This window comes from Anomaloglossus baeobatrachus, chromosome 1, assembly GCF_048569485.1.
Source record: "Anomaloglossus baeobatrachus isolate aAnoBae1 chromosome 1, aAnoBae1.hap1, whole genome shotgun sequence".
Classification (NCBI taxonomy): Eukaryota; Metazoa; Chordata; class Amphibia; order Anura; family Aromobatidae; genus Anomaloglossus; species Anomaloglossus baeobatrachus.
The window spans coordinates 900,612,490-900,629,368 of NC_134353.1; the positions used below are offsets into that span (position 1 = coordinate 900,612,490).

The 16,879-nt window shown below is 49.6% G+C and overlaps 1 protein-coding gene across 2 annotated transcripts in view; it reads left to right on the forward strand.

Annotated features, from left to right (window-relative positions):
* MYO5B (myosin VB) overlaps nt 1–16,879 on the forward strand; it is a 327,189-nt gene that overhangs the window by 286,325 nt on the left and 23,985 nt on the right. Inside the window, exons 30-35 of one of the 2 annotated variants that reach the window (XM_075327185.1) lie at nt 113–190; nt 585–783; nt 4,720–4,813; nt 12,179–12,322; nt 12,459–12,610; nt 14,828–14,917. In XM_075327185.1, the coding sequence (XP_075183300.1) occupies nt 113–190; nt 585–783; nt 4,720–4,813; nt 12,179–12,322; nt 12,459–12,610; nt 14,828–14,917 (757 nt within the window). The remainder of the gene's footprint in view (nt 1–112; nt 191–584; nt 784–4,719; nt 4,814–12,178; nt 12,323–12,458; nt 12,611–14,827; nt 14,918–16,879) is intronic. The other variant, XM_075327192.1, reaches the window with a different exon arrangement.

A 16,879-nucleotide genomic window follows, 5' to 3' on the forward strand; every position in this document is an offset into this window, starting at 1 on the left:
TTTGTCTACTTTCAGAATCACTTTTCTGCTGATCTTTTTTTTTTATTTTGTCTTGTCTTTCTCTGCAATCTTTTTCTCTCTTTTTTCCTTCTTCTCTATCCTTTTTCTCTAGAAAGACTGAGGACTGGGGGTATCTGAACGAAGACGGTGAGCTGGGCCTGGCTTATCAAGGCTTAAAGCAAGTGGCCAGGTTGTCTGTCCCCTCCTTCTTCTCCTTTTACTGCATCTAGTTCTTTTTTTTTTCTGTCTTACAAAAAAATCAAACGAAATTTATAGATTTCTGCGTAGAGAAGTCAATGCTCTGGCCGAAAATAAAGCATCAAGCCAAAATGAGAAATAATTTTGTCTTCTTTCAGCCACCACTAGAGGGAGCTCAGGAGCTGACTGCATACGGTTTTTACATTGACCTCAATGATGACACAGTATGCAGTGAGCTCCCCCTAGTGGTGACTGTTAGAATAGTTTCTAAAAATATCTATGCAGGGATTTATATTGCTGGATCAGGAAAGAACATATAAAATAGTGTAAAAAGAGTAATTTGGTAAAATTCTAGTTGATGAATGTCGTTGTGGTCTTCATCACAGGCTCCTGGAGGCCCAGTTACAGGCGCAGAGCCAGCAGCATGATGATGAGGTGGAGGCTCTGTCTGATCAGATTGAAGTAATGAAAGAGGAATTGGAGAAACAGCAGCAGATTCTGCTCCAGGCCATGCAGCTGTCCCCAGAGGCGCAGGTGGAGTTCGGCCTACAGCACGAAATCACGCGGCTCACCAATGAGAATCTGGTAAGTGGACTGGCTCTGATCGCTGCTGTTTTAACCCCTTAGATACTGCTGTCAATTTCAGACAATGGCGTTTAAAATGCTCAGTCCCCCAGGGGGCGCGTGATCGCAGGATGCCAATGGGTTGTCTGGGGTTGCCATGTTGGCAATAAATATGTCAGCTCAACCAGGCAAAAAATAAAGGCTTCATACAACTCCATCCACAAAAAAGTACAGGTCTCAGAAAAATCTTTTTCTATATCGCTTCATTGGGGGGGACGCAGGAAACCATGGAGCTTCTTTAACCTTCTTTAAATTTTTTTGAATGCAACTACATTTTATAGATGAATAAATCAATTTGAGGTACTCACTGTAAAATATCCTTATTCATTAGGGGACACAGGAAACTATGGCGCTTCTTTAACATTTTTTCAGCTTTTTTTTTTTGTTGGACAACCGCGGTATCCGTGCCATTTCGGTTTCCCCCTTGTGGCCTGTGTCTCTAATTTAGGCCCCGGCTTCATCCAGGCCTACTCCTGCGGCCAGGATCCGCCTGCAGTCCCCACGCACTCCCCTCAGCCTATCACAGCATTGTTCTCTACTCCCTTACTTGTGTGGGATCACCGTGTGCTCTTGTTTTTAAAATGCTGCTTTCGTTTTCTGCCGCTAACGATGCCCCCCCAACACGGTGCAGAAGGGCGGATCCCAGCCACAAGAGTAGGCCTGGATGAAGCCAGGGCCTAAAGTAGAGACACAGGCCACAAGAGGGGAAACCCAAAGGGCCGTGGATATCGCGGTTGTCCCCCCCAAAAAAAATTGAAAAAATGTTAGAGGCGCCATAGTTTCCTGTGTCCCCTAATGAAGTCTCCAGGAAGGATATTTTACAGCGAGTACCTCAAATCCTAAAATTGATTTATTCATCTTTTCTATAAAATGTGGTTGCATTTTTGAGATTTAAAGGGGTATACCTTGTAAAGTCATCACGGCGTGATTGGTCTGGGTTGGAGCTCTGGATCCTCTCTAGATTCTGGAAATGTAGGGGTCATAACTTATCCCCCCTCAACGTGTTTTTTTGTTGTTGTTTTTTTACCTTGCACAGCATAACTTTGCCACCCGGCTGTGCATGAGGGTTTATCATGACTCCATTGAAATAAATGTGTCCTGAAACAGCCAAGTGGGTGGGAGCGTCACTATTCATGCAAAACGTAGAAGGGTGTAAGTCCAGTCTGACAGCTGGTACAACCAGCAATCATTACATTATATATATGTGTGTATATATATATATATATATGTGTGTGTGTGTGTGTATATATATATATATGTGTGTGTGTGTGTGTGTGTGTGTGTGTAATATATACGGCAGTCGCGCGCCGAGCAGATAACTTATCCCCCCTCAACGTGTTTTTTTGTTGTTGTTTTTTTACCTTGCACAGCATAACTTTGCCACCCGGCTGTGCATGAGGGTTTATCATGACTCCATTGAAATAAATGTGTCCTGAAACAGCCAAGTGGGTGGGAGCGTCACTATTCATGCAAAACGTAGAAGGGTGTAAGTCCAGTCTGACAGCTGGTACAACCAGCAATCATTACATTATATATATGTGTGTATATATATATATATATATGTGTGTGTGTGTGTGTGTATATATATATATATGTGTGTGTGTGTGTGTGTGTGTGTATATATACGGCAGTCGCGCGCCGAGCAGAACAGAACATAGCAGTCGCGCGCCGAGCAGAACAGAACATAGCAGCCGCGCGCCGAGCAGAACAGAACAGAGCAGCCGCGCGCCGAGCAGAATAGAACAGAGCAGCCGCGCGCCGAGCAGAACAGAGCAGCCGCGCGCCGAGCAGAACAGAGCAGCCGCGCGCCGAGCAGAACAGAGCAGCCGCGCGCCGAGCAGAGTGGCGTCGCCGATGCACACAACAGCGCCGTACTGACCAGCACCGGCAGCACCCGGTAAGCTGTTGTGTGCATCGGCGACGCCACTCTGCTCGGCGCGCGGCTGCTCTGTTCTGCTCGGCGCGCGGCTGCTCTGTTCTGCTCGGCGCGCGGCTGCTCTGTTCTGCTCGGCGCGCGGCTGCTCTGTTCTGCTCGGCGCGCGGCTGCTCTGTTCTGCTCGGCGCGCGGCTGCTCTGTTCTGCTCGGCGCGCGGCTGCTCTGTTCTATTCTGCTCGGCGCGCGGCTGCTCTGTTCTGTTCTGCTCGGCGCGCGGCTGCTCGGCGCGGCGCGCGGCTGCTCTGTTCTGCTCGGCTCGGCGCACAGCTCCTCTGTTCTGCTCGGCGCGCGGCTGATCTGTTCTATTCAGCTCGGCGTGCGGCTGCTCTGTTCTGCCCGGTGCGCAGCTGCTCTGTGCGGCGGGCGGTCATTCTGAAGATGTCGGCGGTCAGAGATTCAAATAATTGCGCTTAGAGTCAGCGCCTGCGCAGATGGAGCTCTCAGCTCAAGCTCTCATCTGTGCAGGCGCTGCTCCGACAGCCATTATTTGAAGCACTCACCATAGACCACCGACATCTTCAGAATGGCGGGTGACTCACTGCCCCCCGCACAGAGCAGAGCAGTGTCACCGGGCCCCGCACAGAGCAGTGTCACCGAGCCCCGCACAGAGCAGTGTCACCGGGCCCCGCACAGAGCAGTGTCACCGGGCCCCGCACAGAGCAGTGTCACCGGGCCCCGCACAGAGCAGTGTCACCGGGCCCCGCACAGAGCAGTGTCACCGGGCCCCGCACAGAGCAGCGACTGCAGTGAGTATCTGGGCCTCCCTCTGTACCATTACCAGTATCACCGTACTCCAGTACCTACCGCCTCTACCTTCTGTGACTCCCGCTCCGCTGCTGCCCCCTCTCCCTGGTAAGACACCACCATATTATAAAACTGACCCCATTTTTTTTTTTTTTCTCCAAATTTGGGGTGCATCTTATAATCCGGTGCGTCTTATAAAACGAAAAATACGGTGTGAGTGTGTGTGTATATATATGTGTGTATATATATATATATATATATATATATATATATATATATATATATATATATATATATATATATATATATATATATATATATATATATAATATATATATTATATATATATATATAATATATATATTATATATATATATATACTACAGATATACCATTACTTTATAGGATGGGAAAGTTCTTTTATATAACTTGTTTTGTCAGAAACAGCCATTATGATAGGGGCCATGAGATGATCAGGTCTAGACCTCAAGACCCCCTGGAGAAGCTAATTTTATAGTGGTAACACAATGGCCGCTAGAGAAGTATAGTAGTACCTTGTGGCTGATAAAATAAATTACCTTCCATGTAATAAATGAAGGCATCTGGTCCACCAAAGCGATGAATCCTTTTTTTGTTTTCTGTATGAAACTCCTGAGCTAAAGCTTCATCTGGCGAAACCTCTCACCAAGCGAAGAAGTTCATTAGAGGATAAGTGGACCACAGGGTAATCTCTGCCACACAGAGTACTGGACAATACAAAAAATGTGGATATAAAACAATAAACAAGAAAACGCACGGCTCGTCGTGTAAGTTATTATTGTGAAGTCTGAATGTCTCCAAATTTAAGAGCTAATAAAATAAATAACCTTCCATATAATAGATGAAGGGATCTGGCTCACCAAAGCGATGAATCCTCCCTTGTTATCTGTATGAAACTCCTGAGCCAAAGCTTCATCTGGCGAAACCATCTCGCCAAATCTAGAAGTTTATTGGAGGATAAGTGGACCACAGGTTTATCTCTGCCCTAAGTGTGTGCAACACAGAGTACAGTATAGAAAAACAATAAAAATCAAAACGTTTGCACTTTATGATACGGCTCAACACGTCTCAGGATGCCGGATTGTTACAGTTTCGCCATGTAAATTATTTCTGCGAAGTTTGAATGTCTCCAAATGTAAGAGCTGATAAATACGTAATGCTCTGACTTCTCTCAACAGGATTTGAAGGAATTGCTGGAGAAGTCTGAGAAGAACGAGAAGAAGCTGAAAAAACAACTCAAGCTGTATCTGAAGAAAGTGCAAGAATCTGAAGGTAATGTGCATGGCGGCACTACGGGAGAATGGCAGGGGGGGCGACTTTATAACCAATTGATTTTTAGCAATATTGGGCATCCAAGGTAAAAAATTAAGGTAACCATTCAAATGGTCTCTTACTGTTTTATGTATACAGCATCTCTGCAGTCCTATGTGTCTCCATAGTAGCAGAGCATGGAAAAACCCTGTTAGGCTATGTTCACACGGGCCGCTGAATTTATCAGAGCTGTCTTAGTTTGTCTGTAAGTCTGCAATTTTTTTTCTTTGTCGCTCCATTGGGAGACCCAGACAATTGGGTGTATAGCTATTGCCTCTGGAGGCCACACAAAGTATTACACTTAAAAGTGTAAGGCCCCTCCCCTTCTGGCTATACACCCCCAGTGGGATCACTGGCTCACCAGTTTTGTGCTTTGTGCGAAGGAGGCAACACATCCACGCATAGCTCCACTTTTTAGTCAGCAGCAGCTGCTGACTATGTCGGATGGAAGAAAAGAGGACACATATAGTGTCCCCAGCATGCTCCCTTCTCACCCCACTGTATGTCGGAGGTGTTTGTAAGGTTGAGGTACCCATTGCGGGTACGGCGGCAGGAGCCCACATGCTGATTCCTTCCCCATCCCTTTTTACAGGGCTCTGGGTGAAGTGGGATTTACCGGTCTCCAGGCACTGAGACCGTGCTCCATCTACAGCCCCTGGAGAAGATGCTGGATGGAGCGGAGTACATCAGGGACATGGCCCTGCTTCCTCAAGGTACTCTGTGTCCCCGTGCATTTGGCGCTCACACCGCAGCATGCTGGGTGTTGTAGTGCGCCGGGGGACATCAGCGCTGCGGCGCCTGTGCCATGGCCTCATTCAGCTTTGCTGAAGCAGGCTCACTTATGGGAATTGGTCGCGCCGGCCGCTGGGACTGCGGCGCGGCTGGCACTTGTAGTGCGCCGGGGACTTCAGCGCGGCCTGCGCTTTTACGGCGGCCGCGCTGATAACTAGAGTCCCCGGCTTTTGCGGCCTGCTTCCGTTCGTTCCCGCCCCCCAGACCTGCCAGTCAGGAGAGGGGCGGGACGCTGGCCACTTCCAGGAATCGGTCGCGCCGGCCGCTGGCAGCGGCGCGGCTGGCACTTGTGGTGCGCCGGGGACTTCAGCGCGGCCCGCGCTTTTACGGCGGCCGCGCTGATAACTAGAGTCCCCGGCTTTTGCGGCCTGCTTCCGTTCGTTCCCGCCCCCAGACCTGCCAGTCAGGAGAGGGGCGGGACGCTGGCCACTTCTATGAATCGGTCGCGCCGGCCGCTGGAACTGCGGCGCGGCTGGCACTTGTGGTGCGCCGGGGACTTCAGCGCGGCCCGCGCTTTTACGGCGGCCGCGCTGTTAACTCGAGTCCCCGGCTTCTGGGCCTAGTCTCCCTTCGTTACCGCCCACAGCCCTGACAGTCAGGGTAGGGGCGTGACGCTGCATAGAGCAGCGCTGAGAGCTGGAGTATGTTTTGCATACTCCACCCCTCTCACTGTGTGCACTGTGAATCCGGATTCCCGCACTTTCTCAGGCACGCCCACGGCTTCCTTCTCTACAAGGACACCGGCAGCCATTAGTGTCAGTTTCTGTACGATACAGAGACAAGTGTGGAAGACCCTGGCATTCTGATAGTCACACAATCGCTGTAACAGGCGTTAAGCAGCACCTGTGGTGCTAACCCCACTAGTGCAGAAGTGCACTTATAGATATGCTTGTACTATATACATTGCACTGTTTGGTCGCACGTTGTATATACCCTCCTGGATTATGCGGAGGAGTTATCAGCATATTCTCTGTGTAAAACAAAGGTGCAGAACCACATGTTTTTCTATACAGCTGGTACAGCATGTACGGCTATACGGCCGGCAGGTACATAGACTCCCATTGTATGCACTAATGGCCAGGGGATGAGGACGGTGTCTGCAGTATTTACTGACAGTTTTTCTGAGACTGTGGCTATGATACTAGAAGCCTAGCAGTCCGGACATGTCTCTCACAATATGGGCACTGTTGAATCATTGATCCATGGCCCCCCTCAGTGTGAATAACTAACAGCTCCGGGAATGTCACACGCATCCCAGAGTCACGGCTATGCACGGACGTCAGTCCCAGACAGCCTAAGTGGGCTCGCTATGAGCGGCCTCGGTTTCATCAGGGTCCTAACAGAAGGACTCGCTGTGTAATGAGGCGGAAGTAGCGGCTCAGGATTCTGATCCTGAGACCGCTCTCAATCTGGATACACCTGATTGTGACGCCATAGTAAATAATCTTATAGCGTCCATCTATAGAATGTGGGTTATTTCTCACAGCTCCTCCAGTGGAGGAGTCAGCTTCACGTATTTTTCTGGACCACTCTGCCTTCAGAGAGGCAGTCCAGGAACACCACGCTTATCCAGATATGCGCTTCTCTAAACGGCTTAGGATACACGTTATCCCTGTCCCCTGACTTGGTCAAGGACTGGACCCAATGTCCCGAGCGGCATCCTCCAATCTCCAGGCTTGTAGCTAGATCCATAGTTGCAGTGGGAGATGGAACTGCAAACTCAAAGATGCCACTGACAGACAGATGGATCTCTGGTCGAAAGCCATCTATGAGGCTGTCGGCGCACCGTTGGCTCCGGCATTCTCTCCCTTGGGGCACTCCAAGCTATTTCAGCTTGTCTTACACAGATTGACACGGTTACACGTACATCTGTGCCGCAGGTGGCATCCTTAACCTCTCAAATGTCTGCATTTGTTTCTTACGCGATTCAGGTTGTCCTGGACTCTGCGAACCGTGCGGCGGTAGCCTCCGCTACTCCGTGTTTTTAAGCAGAGCCTGGTCTGCTCGTTAAGTGAATGGAAGGCAGATTCTGCTTCCAAAAAAGGTTGCCTAACCAGTTGCCTTTTTCTGCTGACCGACTGTTTGGTGAGCGTTGGATGTAACCATCAAACAGTCCAGGGGTAAGGATTCATCCTTTCCTCAGCCCGGACACAACAAACCCCAACAGAGCAAGAGGCAGTCGGGGTTTTCGGCCTTTTCGAGGCTCGGGCAGGTCCCATTTTTCCTCGTCCAATGTGGACTCAAAAGGATCAGAGGAGCTAAGATTCTTAGCGGGCTCAGTCTCGCCCAAAAAAGCGACAGTCTGAAAACCCGCTTCCAAGGCGGCTTCCTCATGACTTGCGGCCTCGGTCGGTAGCAGGCTCTCCCGCCTTGGCGATATTTAGCTGCCATAGGTCAATGACCATTGAGTGTGAGACATTCTGTCTCACGGGTACAGGATAGAGCTCACTTCTCGTCCTCCAACTCGATTCTTCAGAATTTCTCTACCTCCCGGCCGGGCCGCTGCTCTTCTGCAAACAGGGTGCACTCTATAGGCAGAAAGAGTGATGACCCCCGTTCCTCTTCAGGAACAAGGTCACGGTTTTTACCCCAAATTCTTTGCGGTACCTATAACAACGGGCCGTTCCGTCCCGTTCTGGATCTAAAAATGCTCAGCAAGCTCGTGGACACCAGGCGGTTCCGGATGGAATCCCTCCGCCATGTCATCGCCTCAAGGTCCCAAGGATATTTCCTAGCATCATTAGGCATCAAGGATGCTTATCCACACGTGCCGATTGATCCAGAGCACTAGCGTTTCTACGCTTCGTTATAGGAGACGAACACCCTCTGTTCGTAGCTCTACCTTCCGGCTAGCGACAGTCCAACTGGTCTTCGCCAAGGTCAGGGCAGCAGTAGTCACAGTCCTGCACTCTCAGGGTCACTCTGTGGTCCCGTATTTAGACGATCTACTTGTCAAGGCACTCTCTTAGGAAACATGCCAACACTGCCCGAACGTTGCGCTGGAGACTCTCTAGAGTTTTGGGTGGATCATCAACTTTTTAAAGTCAGATCCGACCCCGACCCTATCGATAACATATCTAGGCATAGAGTTTCTTACTCTCTCAGCGATAGTGAAGCTGCCGCTAGACAAACAGCATTCACTACGGGCTGCAAGCTCTTCTTTAAGAACCAGTCGCACACATTGAGACGCCTCATGCACTTCCTACGTAAGATGGTAGCAATGGAGGCAGTTCCTTTCGCGCAGTTTTACTGCGTCCACTACAATGGGACATTCTCCGCCAATGGGACGAGGAGTCGACGTCCCTCAACAGAGTCGTCGTTCTTTCTCAGGCGGCCAAGGAATCTCTACGGGGGTGGCTTCTTCTCACCTCTTGGTCAAAAAGAAGGTCCTTCCTATCCCCGTCCTGGGCGATAGTTACGACAGACGCGAGTCTATCAGGGTGGGGAGCAGTTTTTCTCCACTACAGCGCTCAGGGTACGTGGACTCAGCAAGAGTCCACTCTTCAGATCAATGTTCTTGAACACAGAGCAGTGTATCTTGCCCTACAATCCTTCCAACAGCGGCTGGAAAGCAAGCATATCCGACTTCAGTCGGACAGCTCCACAGCGGTGGCATACATCAACCACCAAGGAAGAACGCGCAACCGGCAAGCCTTCCAGGAAGTCCGGCAGGTTCTGATGTGGGTGGAAGACACGGCATCCACCATATCCACAATTCACATCCCAAGTGTGGAAACTAGGAAGCTGACTTCCTAAGTCGCTGAGGTGTGGCCGAAAGAGTATGGTCTCCTCACCCGGACGGGTTTCAGGAGATCTGGCGCCGCTGACAGAGGCCGGACGTCGATCTAATGGCGTCACGGCACAACAACAATGTGCCAGCTTCATGGCACGGTTTCACAATCATCGAGCTCTGGCGGCAAACGCCTTAGTTCAGCATTGGTCGCAGTTCCAGCTACCTTAGGTGCCACCTCTGGCATTGTTGCCCAGAGTACTGCGCTAGATCAAGACCGACTGCGGCCGCGCCATCCTCGTCGCTACAAATTGGCCGAGGATGTTGTGGTACTCGGTTCTGTGGTGCCTCACGGTAGGCTAACCGGGGGCACTACCAGACCAATCAGACTGGCTGTCTCAAGGGCCATTCTTCCATTTGAATTCTACGGCCCTCAACCGGATGGTGTGGCATTGAGTCCTGGAACCTAGTGTCGTCAGGATTACCTCAGGACGTGGTTGCCACCATGAGACAGGCTAGCATACCAACGTCCGCCAAGATTGACCACAGGACGTGGAAGATGTTCTTATCTCGGTGCTCGGCGCAGGGTGTTTCTCCCTGGCCGGTTGCATCGTCTATGTTTCCTTCCTTCCTGCAATCTAGGTAGGAAAATGGGTTGTCGCTCAGTTCCCTTTAGGGAACTCTCAGCGCTATCTGTATTTTTTCAGAAACGACGACTTCCTCAGGTACGCACGTTCCTACGGGGAGTTTGTCTTCTCAGCACTCCGTACAAGCGGCCGTTAGAGCCCTGAGATCTGAACAAGGTTCTAATTGCTCTCCAGATGCCGCCTTTCGAGCCTTTGAAGGATGTCTCCCTTCCCGTTTTTCACGGGAAGTGGCCTTCTAGTAACGGTCTCGTCTCTTAGGAAAGTTTCCGAGCTAGCAACGCTCTCATACAAACTCCCTTCCTGGTCCTTCACCAGGACAGGGTAGTTCTGCGTCCGGTTCCGGAATTTCTCCCTAAGGTGGTATCCCATTTTCATATCAATCAGGATATCACCTCACCTTCTTTGTGTCCTCGTCCAGTCCATCAATTTCAGAAGGATTTGCATCTGTTGGTTCTGGTGAGAGCACTCAGGTTCTACTTCCCGCATGGCGCTCCTGCGCCACCCGGATGCACTCTTTGTCCTTGTCGCTGGTCGGCGTAAACAGTCGCAAGCTTCCAGATCCACCCTTGCTCGGGGGCTCGAGGAACCAATTCTTGAAACCTACAGTTCTACTGGGCTTCTGGTTCTCTCAAGGCCGAAGGCCCATTCTACCAGAGCCGTGGGTGCATCCTGGGCATTACGGCACCAGGCTACGGCTCAGCAGGTGTGTCAGGCACCCACCTGGTCGAGTCTACTTACTTTTACCAAGCATTATCAGATGCATACCTACGCTTCGGCAGACGCCAGCCTAGGTAGATAAGTCATTCAGGCGGCGGTTGGCCACCTGTAGGAGAGGGCCGTTTGACGGCCCTATCATGAGGTATTCTTTTACCCACCCAGGGATTGCTTTTGGACATCCCAATTGTCTGGGTCTCCCAATGGAGCGACAAAGAAGAAGGGAATTTTGTTTACTTACCGTAAATTCCTTTTCTTCTAGCTCCAATTGGGAGACCCAGCACCCGCCCTGTTTTCTCGGGGTTTTTCTATTTTTTCGGGTACACATGTTGTTCATGTGGTATGGTTCAGTTCTCCGATGTTTCCTCGGATTGAATTGGTCTTTAAACCAGTTATTGGCTTTCCTCCTTCTTGCTTTGGCACTAAAACTGGTGAGCCAGTGATCCCACTGGGGGTGTATAGCCAGAAGGGGAGGGGCCTTACACTTTTAAGTGTAATACTTTGTGTGGCCTCCAGAGGCAATAGCTATACACCCAATTGTCTGGGTCTCCCAATTGGAGCTAGAAGAAAAGGAATTTACGGTAAGTAAACAAAATTCCCTTCTTTTTACACCCAATCCATGTGAAAATTGGACCATGTCAATGTCACAGCCTTAGGACTGGAGCCTTCCTAGCAGACCTTGCTGCTGTTAGAATCATTTCTACTCTGGCCAGCCTGGTGGAAGGAGCTGCTGAGGCTTTGTCCTGTGTCCATCCACCTGCTACATTAGAGTCAATCTTCTACGGTGAAGTTTGGTGTTTCTTTCCTTCTGTTTATCCCCCTGTCTGTCTTTCCTTTCCCTCCATGTTTTAGTGTAGTGGCGAGTCTAGTGAACTCGTCGGCCTACTCACTAGCCAGGGTGTGTGCAGGGTTAGCTGAGGGACTTGGCTCGCCGACAGGTTGAAAGAACCTGTATAGGGACGCTAGGGAGCTCAGGTAACAGCTTGAGGTGAGTGCAGGAGGTGCCCCCTCACCCGTCTCCCTAGCGGCAGGGACCTCCATTGAATCGTGACCCCAGTGTGTCCCCCTTTTTGTGGTGTTTTTGGTAGTGCGTCAGACGCCCGTTGGTCTGATCGCGTGTCACGCATTATATACTGACACCTTCTACTCCGTGTGTGACAGTCAACTAGGGGGTGTACTAACATTGGTCAGTGTGCTACCTCTTTTCCACACGGACTGCTTATGGGATGTGTCCTTTAGACTGATCCAAACCCTCCTTTTCAAAAAAAAATAGAGACAGGTGACAGGCAGTTTTTGTGGAGACATAGCTCTGCATAAGAGCTGAGTACACAAAACGGTAGGCTCCAAATTATGTGCAGAAGCAATATTGGCCTAGTTAGGAACATCCCCGGCCTATGGTTCCTCATAAATGAAGATCTTTATCTGTTTCCTTTCGCTGCGCAGGAGCGGCGGACATCATACAGCCGGAGAGGAGGCCGTCCGAGCTGAGCAGACAGGCGACGGTGCAGCGCATCGAGAAGGATTTCCAGGGGATGTTGGAGTTCTACAAGGAGGATGAGCCGCTCCTCATCAGGAACCTCATCACAGGTGAGAAACGGTGGAAAGGCCATAATGAATGAAGTCAGGGTTGATTATACGGAGCGGAGATATGTGGAGCTGTTAGATGGCGTCCTCGCATTATAGCCTCCTGACTGCGCAGTGACCATGTCCTTCCTTCTCTCAGATCTGAAGCCACAACTGATATCCACCAGCGTGCCGTGCCTGCCGGCGTACATCCTCTTCATGTGTATCCGGCACGCCGACTACATCAATGACGACCAGAAGGTTCACTCCCTCCTCACCTCCACCATCAACGGCATCAAGAAAGTGCTGAAGGTACTGAAGATGCTCTATTAATTATTTAGTACCTTAGATCCTGCATTAAAGCCCAGAGCTGAATTCATAATTCTGCTGGTTGTTATAGGAAATAGTACGGTACGGTACTTGGGCTATTCGTTATATAGCAAGTAATGGTATATTCGCCTCACTATATTCAGGTGTCCCGCCCAGCAGGTTTGGCGCCTGATTTGCAGCTACTAAACATGTTGGGCTTCTTAACCATGAACAGTAATGCCACAGCCATCTTGGTTGTGGCATTACTGTGATTGGCTGGCCACGCAGCATCATAGGGTCTATAAAAGACAATCCGCCGCCATTTTGCGCACATTACATTGCTAGCGTCTGTCTATAAGCACTTCATGCTCACAGATCACCAGCGCGGCTGTCACACTGTTCCCGCTGCCTCGTTCTTCTTCCCTACTTGCTCATTAGGCTCATACATATTCACTGCACCCGCTCATTAGGCTCATACATATTTACTGCACCCACTCATTAGGCTCATACATATTCACTGTACCTGCTCATTAGGCTCATACATATTCACTGCACCCGCTCATTAGGCTCATACATATTCACTGTACCTGCTCATTAGGCTCATACATATTCACTGCACCCGCTCATTAGGCTCATACATATTCACTGCACCCGCTCATTAGGCTCATACATATTCACTGCACCCGCTCATTAGGCTCATACATATTCACTGCACCCGCTCATTAGGCTCATACATATTCACTGCACCCGCTCATTAGGCTCATACATATTCACTGTACCCGCTCATTAGGCTCATACATATTCACTGTACCCGCTCATTAGGCTCATACATATTCACTGTACCCGCTCATTAGGCTCATACATATTCACTGTACCCGCTCATTAGGCTCATACATATTCACTGCACCCGCTCATTAGGCTCATACATATTCACTGCACCCGCTCATTAGGCTCATACATATTCACTGCACCCGCTCATTAGGCTCATACATATTCACTACACCCGCTCATTAGGCTCATACATATTCACTGCACCCGCTCATTAGGCTCATACATATTCACTGCACCCGCTCATTAGGCTCATACATATTCACTGCACCCGCTCATTAGGCTCATACATATTCACTGCACCCGCTCATTAAGCTCATACATATTCACTGCTTCTCCCAACCATTTGCGTCTGTGATTGGTTGCAGTCAGACCCGTTCCCACGCTAAGTGACAGCTGTCTGACTGCAACCAATCACAGCCGCCGGTGGTCAGGAGAAGCAGTGAATATATATGAGCCTAATGAGTGGGTGCAGTGAATATGTATAAGCCTAATGAGCAGGTAGGGAAAAAGGATGAGAGGCAGTGGGAGCAGTGTGACAGCCGCGCCGGTGATTGGTGAGTATTAAGCGCTTGGAAAGAGAGAGAGAGATTAAGTGGCGTAATGCTGTGACATCCTCATTTCCAGAAACCATATGTGAGTCAGAAATGTATGCAGGCATCTTCTCCAGGCTCTCCCCATTCAGTTTCATCACTTTCCCATCCATTTCAGCCTTTTCCTCAGGCCTCCAGACCTCTGTTGGGTCCAGCAGAAAATTATTCGCATGTCCCATTGACTTGCATTGCACTCACTGTTCGTAACAAATACACGAGTATTGCAAAGTACTCATTACGAGTATAGTGATTACAAATATTACGGTAGTCGCTCATCTCTAGTTATCAGACATGCCACACGTGCACTTCTCTCCCTTCATTGTCTGTGAGACTGACCGTCCCATAGACAATGAATACAGTGCAGTGCACTTGTGCCATTGCTTCTCCATGATTTTGGGTCTTACAGGGATTAGATACTTATTGCCTTTCCTGTGAATAAATGATAAATAGTAATTGTAGGACATTCACTTTAATGAGGGCCTATCCTCCCTCTCCTGACCTGTCTGTTTTATTAAATAGTTGCATTCCTCTTAAAACAGCATCATTTTTAGTACTCAGCTCCTCCGTTGTTCCTCCTGGAAATACATAAATTCTTGGAGGACTCTGTGTTACTATTCTCTCTTTAAATGGATGTGTGCCAGTTTCAAAATGTGCAGGATCACACCCCATTAACAAAGGGAATGGTAACATAAAATTAAGGTAGACATTTCCCAGAAGAATAACAGAGGGACGGCACAATTTTGGTTCTGACATCTTCTCCTTTCTCCTCTATAATATGACTACTTTTTGTTGTTGACAGAAACAAAACGATGATTTCCAGATGACGTCTTTCTGGCTCTCAAACTCCAGCCGTCTCCTCCACTGTCTGAAGCAATACAGCGGGGATGAGGTGAGTCGCGGTCCCTTCAGCCGTACAAAGCTCGTGAGCGGAGTGCTCCATGGGGTGTCAGCGCTTATTCAGTGATGGCGGTTATCATAAAGGGTATACAAATACCTGGGTGCCTATGGCAAAAGATGGCATCGCCTACAGCAAATAATGGGGCCATACACAATATGTCAGTTTCTTTTCCCCATTCTTGGTCTCGGCAATTCCACTTCCATTTTGGCCCCAACATAGGATGGGTGCGTTCCTGAACCTGCAAAGGGAAAAACGTGCACTACTAGGACCAGCAACTCTGTTATAGCAAAGAGGATATAGCCTGCATGGTGGAAAAGTGCATAATACTGTATTGAGAGATATATGAAGAAAAAAGGTTAACATTAATAGGGGTGCCCAAACTTTTTCATATGACTGTATATACAGTCATGATATTAGTGAGATAGATAAAAGGATGTAAAGAGAGTGTAGCCTCAATACTTCATAGAATCACGGAAATGATTGATTAGGAAAAATAACATAAATACTTAGACCAGAGTGGACGTGTGACCTGTTTAGTAATGACACAAAATAGAGATGGGGAGAAAAGAATAAAAGCTTGATGTGTTTCGCCAGCATAGTGGCTTTCTCAAGGGTAAAAAATATGGTGCACCATGGGATATATCAGTAAATAAAAGCCCCGTGTGTTTCGCCAACGTAGTGGCTTCCTCAGGGGTGAATATGGTGCACCATGGGATATATAAATGAAAAAAAGCCCCTTTCTTCATCGTTCCTTATGGGAGACCCAGACCATGGGTGTATAGCTTCTGCCTCCGGAGGACACACAAAGTATTACACTAAAAAGTGTAGCTCCTCCCTCCAAGCATATACACCCCCTGGATGACCAAATCTAGCCAGTTCAATGCTTTGTGTTCAGGAGGATCACACATGCATTTTCATCTGATTTTTGATTTTAAAGAGTTGGAAGAAAAGCGGGTCCAAGCTGGACCCCCGGCATGTCCCTTCTCACCCCACTGTGTCGGCGGTGCTGTTAAGGTTGATTTCAAGGCTGGAGCCTTTACATGCCGCGCTCCTTCACCATTCCTCGGGCTCTGGCTTGAAGTGGGAGCCAGCACAGTTCTCACTGCTTTGCAGGAGACCGGTCTCCATCCGCAGCCCTCTCAGGACCCTGCCGGACGGAGCACTCATCCCTCAGGGACCTGGCCCTGCGTCTCTCAAGCTAAGTATTGAGACGTTATTGTCAGGGGGTCCCCTGCATTTTTTATTGTTGGGGAGAGTGTGTGAGTTATTTTGGTGACATTTCCGGCCGGTTCTCTGGGTTTTCCCTGAGAACCGCGCCGAGGGTGCCTGCTCGCCGGCCGCACTGTAAAATTTAGTCCCCGGCTTCAGCTGCGGCCTACTTTCGGTTTCACTGCCCCTGCATGTCAGTCATGCAGAGGGACAGTGCGGCGCCGCCCACCGGCCGTTCAGCAGAGGGGAGGACACTCCTCTCTGAGGAGATGTTTCCCTCCCCTGTATATCCCCTTGGCCCTCCGGTTCCCGCTCTTGGACTAGGCCCCGCCCCCCCTCCTCACTCCGGCGCCATTTTCTCAGCGTTCTCACACAGATCGGCGCTGGCTGCTGCATCTCTGCAACCTGTCTGGGGGTCCGAGCTGTGGAATCCGGAGGGCATACAAATCGGTCTGGTAAGCCACAACCTCTGGTTGTGGACTTTATTATACACTCTCTGGGGGTCATTCTGAAGGAGTGTGTTCTTTACTGCAGAGCCTCCACCTCAGCAGCATGTCTCACACTAGGAGCAAGGCTGCAAGGCTTTACTCTATATGCACTGCATGTAAGCTCATACTGCCTGAACCGAGCACATATCCACATTGGGATGCCTGCTCTAACATGGTGGTGCCTCAGCCTGGAGTCTGCCCAGTGGTCCCTCCGGCTGCTCCGGCCCCGGTGGCTGAACCCCCGGCTTGGGTAGAA